General features: G+C 41.3%; 1 protein-coding gene across 2 annotated transcripts in view; it reads left to right on the top strand.

Annotated features, from left to right (window-relative positions):
* CPM (carboxypeptidase M) overlaps window positions 1-8,499 on the top strand; it is a 108,099-nt gene that overhangs the window by 29,760 nt on the left and 69,840 nt on the right. The window contains exons 1-2 of one of the 2 annotated variants that reach the window (XM_011929290.1): window positions 1,558-1,609; window positions 1,908-2,070. In XM_011929290.1, the coding sequence (XP_011784680.1) occupies window positions 1,607-1,609; window positions 1,908-2,070 (166 nt within the window). In that variant the 5' untranslated portion in view covers window positions 1,558-1,606. Of the gene's footprint in view, window positions 1-1,557; window positions 1,610-1,907; window positions 2,071-8,499 lie in introns of those variants that run through there. The other variant, XM_011929291.1, reaches the window with a different exon arrangement.

Below are 8,499 nucleotides of genomic sequence, written 5' to 3'. Positions count from 1 at the left end.
ATAAATATATATATATTTTTTCAACTCTTGGAAAATTCCCCTTAAAGAGTTATGAATTAAGCTGGTTATTTAATAAACACCTCACACTGTTCTTACAATGTGCCTGCCAACTTTATTTAGGCAGGTACAATTAAGACTTCCATTTTATAGACCAGAAAATAAGGCACAGAGTAGACACAGTCACCAAGTGTCCGTGCAAGAATTGGCGCCCATCCCATGAGCGCCTCAGCTCTTGAACCACTCTTCTCTGCTGCGGCAGAATCACAGGAAGTCTCAGGGAGGCCTGAGAACTCAATTCTAGGAAAAGTATCTGTATCTGTAAGAAAGAAGGAGCAGAGAATCTAACAGTTCTCAGCTCTTGAAGGCACATTAGATTCATTCAAGGTCCTCTTTAAAAATACACTTTCTTGGGCCTCCATGAGAAAAATTCTATTCAATTAGTCGGGGGCTTGCATCCGTATTTTTAGTCTGTAAAAGAGGAATGTTATCTGAAATCAGTGGTTTTCAAACTTTTTGTATCCCCCGGACCTTGACAGGGGCCCCAATACCCTGACACAGTTACTTAGAATCCAGGAGAGAGGGGGAGAGAAGAGGGGAGAGGGGGGGAGAGAGAGAGGGAGAGAGAGAGGTGGAGAGAGAAGGGGGGAGACAGAGACGGGGGGCGGGGAGAGAGAGAATGAGAATGATTTTTTTAGAGAGGTAAAAAAGGTTGGCCTTCGCCACAAACCACCTCTCAGGTTTAAGTGAAGCCTTCGTTCTCTCTCGTGCAGAGACCATGCCATCCTTCCAGAAATGAGCATTTTAGGACGAGAGACCTGGAATTGGCCTAAGACTCAGGTGCAGGTGGGGGAAGCATCGGATTTACAACAGTGGTCCTGCCTTCTTCCATGTGACTTCCAGTTTTAAATTAAATTCTAATTTACTCAAATCCCACCCACTATGTAAATTTGTAGGAAAATGTCCTGCACTCTGTACTTTGTGGCATTTAAAACTTTCACACACCCGCGCGTTCTTTCTTGAAGCCCCGCGATTGCTGAGCCTCGCTGGGCAGCTTGGCACCGCTGGGAGCTTGGCTCGCCCTACCGGGGCCGACACCGCCCATCCTGCAGGAGCCCGCGTGGGGCTCAGGGCACCCAGGACTCCGGACGCGTCCCGGCTCCAGGTGGGCCCCGGCACCGCCAACCGCAGGAAACCGGCCGAGTCCTAAACTTCTTCCAAGTGGCTGTAGCCAGCGAGAGTGTCCCTCAGTGGAGCGCCTTGTGGCTGCCCAGGCCACAGCCATGGCCGAGGCGAGGACACACTTCCACCCTGGGGCGCCAGGAAAGACTGTCCGCGAGCGGCGACTCCATGTCCCGCAGCCCTCCGCCCCGTTCCGCCGCCCGCCCCCCAGTACCGGCAGCAGCGCCACCAAAGGGCACCCCGCGCGGGCGCCGGCTCTGCTAGGTGCGAAGGCGGCTGAGGCCCCGCCCGGGAGGCACCCGCGCGGCTCCGGAGTGGGCTGGAGGGACGAACGGGGGCGGGGCCCAGGCGCTCCCGCCCCCTGACCTGGCTATAACACCCGGCCCTGCTGGGCAGCCGCGGGCGGGTGGAGGTGCGCGCTTGGGACATGGTGAGGCTGGGGGCGCGCGGGGCCGGGCGCAGCTGCGGCAGCTGCTGGGCGGCGGAGGCGCCGGGAGGAGGAGGAGCGGGAGACGCCGGCGGCTGGGTTGAGGGCACCGAGGCTGCCCGTGCTCCCGGTCTCCGGTTGCACGGCTCACTCCCGAAGGTGTTGCTTCCAGCTTTTGCCTCCTTAAAAGGCAGGAAGCGTCAGTGTCGGGAGACCCTGAGACCTGAGTACCGAGCCGTAGCCGATGATGCCCCCGCCTGCCCTCATGTGTTCTCAGGTTCTTATTTTTATTCATCTCTAGAACATGAACTTCCCGTACCTCTGGCTAGAGCTGTTGCTGCCTTTGGTAGCTGCGCTGGATTTCAACTACCACCACCAGGAAGGGATGGAAGCGTTTTTGAAGACTGTTGCCCAAAACTACAGTTCTATCACTCACTTACACAGTATTGGGAAATCTGTGAAAGGTAGGGTCCGTCTCTGCACACTTTCCCAGACCCTTAGTACTCCCTTTCGGTATTCATTAAATATGCCCCAGCTTCCTGTCTGCTCTCCCATGCACCTACTCTGAGTGGCACAGAACGGGTCAACCGGTACCACGCGTGTTGGTTGATTTCTGCTTTTGTTGGGAGGAATAGTAGGAAGAACTGAATTTTACTGGACTTGTCCGTTCTAATTTAGTGTCACTGAGTCCTTTGCATTATTGGAGTTCTGTCTTTTTGGATCTTGCAGACATTGGTTATTTGGGATGTGTGTTTTAGTTCCTTTTCAAGATAAACTCCCAAGTAAGTCCATTTATCCGTTTCAATTCCCCTTTGTGTGGGCTTCTTTAAATATGACTTGGACTGTTAATGTCATTTCTTCAAGTCTCTTTTAAACTGAAATAATGCAGTTTTGTTGGTAAGATTTCTATGTTATATGTAATTAGTCTTTTATTTAAAGTTATGCAAAACTATCATTTATGCAAGGTTCTTTTAATCTAAGTAGTACAGTTCTGTTGGTTAGATTTGTGTCACGTATAATTAACCCTATGGCTTAAAGTTATGCAAAAAAGTGGTTCTATGATTAAAGGCTGTTTTCAAAATGTATCCATTTGAAGAAGACAATGCTAGATAATGAATATACATTAGTAGTGATTGAAACTCTTCCCAACATTTTCATATTTATCATTAATAATTTATTGTTCTAAGTTAGAAACTACGTAAAGTTATTTTCATTTTTATAGACAGCAAGTTTGAATCAAAGAAATTAAATAATTTGTTCAAGGTCTCCCAGATGGTGAATTTTATAGTCAGCACTGGCATCCATTCGGACAAGGCAAATAATTTGATCAGATATCGTTATTCCTTTTTTCTTTCTTTTCTTTTCTTTTTTTCTCTTTTCTTTTTTTTTTTGAGACAGAATCTCACTCTGTTGCCCAGGTTGGAGTGCAGTGGTGCGATCTCAGCTCACTGCAACCTCCACCTCCCGGGTTCAAGCAATTCTCCTGCCTCAGTCTCCCAAGTAGCTGGGATTACAGGAATGCACCACCACGCCTGGCTAATTTTTTTGTATTTTTAGTAGAGACAGAGTTTCACCATATTGGCCAGGCTGGTCTCGAACTCCTGACCTTGTGATCCTCCTGCCTCGGCCTCCCAAAGTGCTGGGATTATAGGCGTGAGCCACAGTGCCCAGCTGAGATATCGTTATTACTTAATCATCTTTTATTATCCTGATGTTCCCAAAGAGGTTACCAGAAAACTTAGTCCTTAAATCAAAAGTTTCAAAAACTTTATGCAATTTGGATCTCAACTTTTTGTAAGGTGTATTCAAACTCTGCCTGGATTTTAGCTCTGAGCTTTTGAGTCAATTGAGAGTCTCATAATTACCATATCCTTAATCATTTTTCAAAAATAAATCAAGGCTATGGCTTCTATATTAAAGAAAAAGTATTATATAAATGTATTTATGTACAATGCAAAGTCAACATCCTGGACTGTGTGTAATAGTAACTTTGTTTTTAAACAGCATTGCCAAAGAGTTGGTGCCAGAATTACTCTGTATTACTCTATAATTCAAAATTATAGAGGTTGGGTGTGTGAGAAATCATATCTTGAATCAGCATACATATTCAGCCTTCTGAAATCATTTTCCCCTAGGGCTAGAGTAGAACAATTTTAAAAGATCTAGGAATACTAATTATATTAATTAAAAAATATATAGAACACAACCAGCTTGAGTTATTGTTCAGTCATCATTTCAACCACAAGACGATGAGGATGTTGTTAATTTTAAGTACTAAGTGATTTGGTAAGGTTTTGTATTTTCAAACACAATGTGCTTATGACAGCTGGGGGCTCTCTTTCCTAATATGAATCAGCAATTGTGATCTATCCTGCATGATGTCAAACCACAATCACAGTGAAAGTCTGCAAGCTTAATTTTTTTTTTTTTTTAATTTTACCTTGTATGCACTCTTGTGGTTAAAGGCTTGAGGAGTTATCATGTAAAAATGAAATCTGGCACTAGAGGTTAAATATTTGTGTTGAATATGTTGCTCTGAATAATAACTCGGATTAAGAAAAATCTCAAATCTGCCATTTGGCTCCAAGTGGTAGATTAAACTGTATGCCAGTAACTGGGAGTCAGTTGCCAAAGTGTCACTGCACATTAGTGTGACAATTGAGAGATGGTGCTCCTTTGTTGGTGCTCTTTTTCACTAGATATTTTCCCTAACCATTCTGCCCTCTGGCGTAAGATAAGTTTGCTTAGAAAACAAAATTTATGACCAGGCCCAGTGACTCACACCTGTAATCCCAGCACTTTGGGAGGCTGACGCGGTAGGATCACCTGAGGTCAGGAATTTGAGGCCAGCCTGGCCAACATGGTGAAACATTGTCTCTACTAAAAATACAAAAAATTAGCCAGGCGTGGTGGTGTGCACCTGTGGTTTCCGCTACTAGGGAGGCTGAGGCAGGAGAATAGCATGAACCCAGGAGGCAGAGGTTGCAGTGAGCCAAGATCATGCCACTGCACTCCAGCCTGGGTGACAAGAGTGAAACTCCATCTCAAAATAAAAGAAAATAACACAGAATTTGTTATACATGTGTTATTTATTTATTTATATTACACGTATTAACACGGGCAGTCTTACCCAGAAAGGAAAGTAATATTCCTACATAACCAAATACATGTTTAGTTTTTGTAAAAACTTAAATATATGTGATATGCCTATGTAAATATATGCGTACCACATATTTTCTTTGTTGTAATTGTGGATTATATTCTGCTTGTTTTTTCATTTCATGTTATTTCCTTATATATTTCCATGAATTGACAAAGTCTGCAGATGTGAATTCGTTGCTGTATAGTATTTTATCCTCTTGATTATGTGAATTTTCTTAGTCATTCACCTCTGAGCATCTGTAGAGTTTTTGGTTAACTCTGTTATAAACAGAGATGCTATAAAACCATTGATACCTATCATGATAATTACCTTCTATTATTATTGGTGATTTTTTAAAACTTTTTTATTTTGAAACTTTTAAAACCCACACAAAAGTTAAGCACACAGATACCCAGCTTCAGCCATAGTAGACCATATTTCAATTGAGTCTTTTGAAGGAAATCCCACTGCCTCGCAACATAGTAAAGAAAGTCTTAGGTGAAACGAGATGCAAAAAAGTACTGATGACTTAGTTCAGAAAAATCAGAAAAGGTACAGTGTTCATCATTTTGTTCATTCAATCCTCCATTCAATTAAGGAAGCACCTCCCATTTTTTGCCCCTAACCCCTTTGTCTAGAAGGATGCCTGGCACACAATCAATAATCTATATCTATTTATTTAATGGATCGAATATTTGCTGAGCAAAAGCCATAGGAGGCAAACAAAGATGTGTGTCATTCATTCCCTGCCATTAGGCAGCCCATTTTCAAATAGAAACATATTTACTGTGAATTTCTCAGAGTAGTCTCTCCACATATACCCCAAAATTAGTTTAGGAACATTTTATTATTTTTTAAAAAAATGAACCCTTGTGTTGAGAGTTGACTTTCAATAGATAGCAACGAAAGAGCTGCTCTGCTACATACAAAACCCCAAAGGGCCATTTTAAATGAGATTTCCTACTATCTATTTTAAGTATCTTGTCTTGGCTGGGTGTGGTGGTTCATGTCTATAATCCCAGCACTTCAGGAGACCAGCCTGGGCAACATGAGAGACTCCATTAAAAAAAAAAAAAATTTAATTAACCAGGCATAATAGTGCGTGCCTGTGGTCCCAGCTACTTGGGAAACTGATGCAGGAGAATCACTTGAGCCTGGGAGTTCAAGGCTGTAGTGGGCCATGATCGTGCCACTGTACTCCAGCCTGGGCTACAGAGCAAGACCCTGTCTCAAAAAAAAAAAAACGAATCTTGTCTTGCCTCTTGCTAAGTCTAATCATCATTGTATCTGAATACGGTAGGTGGGATAATAACATCTTCCTTACTAGTAATAATATTATTAGAGATTTTTTAAAGCCAGTCAAATTTAGTAGTCTCTGTTATCAAGTACTTTCCATGTCGTAGATAGTTTAATACATTATTTCAATCTCAGCAACTCAAAGTAGGTGTTATCCTCCTTTATAAAACAGGTAAAATGAGGCACAGAGAGGTTAATTAACTTGCTGAAGATCACATAGCTAAGTGTTAGAAGATTCAAACTCAGATCTGCCTGTTTCCCAAGCACCTCTCTGTTCTCTTTTAAAAAGCAGCTTGACACAGATGGGGATGATTCCATGGAAGCTGAGGTCATTAGTACAGGGTTTTAGGATCATGATTTGGGCACATTTGACCTGAAGGTATAGCTTCTACCAAGGATCTAGAGCTGTTCAATTCTGTAGCCATTAGCCACTAAGCAATTGAGGAGTTGAAATATGACTAGACCAAACTGAGATGTGCTAGAAAGTGGCTTTGAAGACTTAATACGAAAAAGGAAAATATTTCACTAATAATATTTTATGTTGATTACATGTTGAAATAATACTATTTTAGATATGTTATATAAGAAATATTTTTTAGAATTAACTTGAAGGCCAAGAGCAGTGGCTCACACCTGTAGTAATCCCAGCACTTTGGGAGGCTGAGGCAGGTGGATCGTCCAAGCTCAGGAGTTTGAGACCAGCCGGGGCAACATGGCAAAACCCCATCTTTACCAAAAATACAAAAAATTAGCTGGGCATGTTGGCATATGCCTGTCATCCTAGCTACTTGGGAGGCTGAGATGGGAGGATTGCTTGAGCTTGGGAGGTGGAGGTTGCAGTGAGCCAAGATTGTGATTGTGCCACTGCACTCTAACCTGGGTGACAGAATGAGACCCCCATCTCAAAAATAAATAAATATATAAATAAAATTTAATTTCACCTGTTTCTTTTTACATTATTAGTATCACTAGTAGAAGATTAAAATTATATATATGACTTGCATTATATTTTGATTGGACTGTGCTGCTTAGAGTGCAATTTGTTATTATTAATTTTTTCCTGAGTACAAAAGGATTTCTAGTTCATTTAGAAAATTTGGACCATACAAGAAAGCACCAAAAAGAAAATTAAAATCTCACCGTCCAAAGGAAACATTTAGGAGACTGGAATCATACTACACAGTTTTGAGCCTTTTTACCCCCCTGAGTCAAATATCTTATTTTGTTCGTCCATGCAAACATGTTATGTCTAAAACTTGATTTCAAATTTCTGTTTTGTGTCCTATCAATAGGTATATTATTGTTTATTTAACTTATGCCCACTGGTGAATATTTAGTTCGTTTCTAAACTTTCCCTGTTATAATCAATGCTGTAGTGAACATCCTTGTGGCTAAGACAGCAAAAATCTGAGCACATGCTTTGGAACCACCCTGCCCAAGTTCAAATTCTGGATTCTCAGTTTTGTAGCTACGTGACCAGGGATCTTTAGAACAATTCCTGGCACATAGTAAGTGCTATGTAAAAGCTGCTATTATTATTATGAATACATACCCAAAAAGGAAATTACTAAGTCTAAAGCAGTTTTAAGTATTTGATATACGTACCAAATTGCCTTCCAAAAAGATTGTGTTGATTTATAATCTCTTGGGAAATGCATATTACGAAAAATAAAACAACTCTTCTAAAACTTACACTAGTTATAAATCAATACTGTCATTAGAGCTTTGAAAGATGACTGTAGTATGTATTTCTCATTGTTATGTTTTAAGTATGAGGGAGAATTTATTTCTCTTGCATCTTTCCCTAAGAACTCTCACCTTCCCATAATCAACAGACATTTACTGAATTCCTTTACTAGGACTCCTATACCATTTCAGATGTTCAGAAATCTTCCTAACATTAGTTAAGATTCTTGCTCCTAGAAGGAAAGTACTGTGTTTACATACACAGATCTCTCATGATCACTTGCCCTCGACTGGATAGATTTTAGCTGGTGATTTACCCTCAGAAAAGAGCATTGTATGTAAAATTTTGGCACAACATTTGGTCATCCGTTATACTCTGCTCATTTCCCAAATATGCTCGTAAAACCAGTTTGCTTGAGATTCTGCATAAAATGCCTATTGCGATGCAAATGCTGACATATTGAGGATGAATATCAAGAAAACCACTAAAATCCAGGAACTTCAGCTATAATATACATGTTTGTGATTTAAAGTTATATGGGTTTAGTAAGCCTTTCCCCTTTAACATAATATGCAGAGTCCCTTTCTGAGACATTTATCAGCCATCAGCCTTATTCTTATTCTTATTTCTTAAAGACACTGCCTTTTTTTTTTTTTTTTTTTGGCACGGAGTCTCGCTCTGTCGCCCAGGCTGGAGTGCAGTATCACAATGTCGGCTCACTGCAACCTCCACCTCCCGCGTTCACACCATTCTCCTGCCTCAGCCTCC

Source organism: Colobus angolensis, unplaced genomic scaffold, assembly GCF_000951035.1.
Source record: "Colobus angolensis palliatus isolate OR3802 unplaced genomic scaffold, Cang.pa_1.0 Scaffold80, whole genome shotgun sequence".
Lineage (NCBI taxonomy): Eukaryota > Metazoa > Chordata > Mammalia > Primates > Cercopithecidae > Colobus > Colobus angolensis.
Note: the sequence above shows the minus strand (reverse complement) of the source record. Positions and strands in the feature narration are given on the sequence as shown.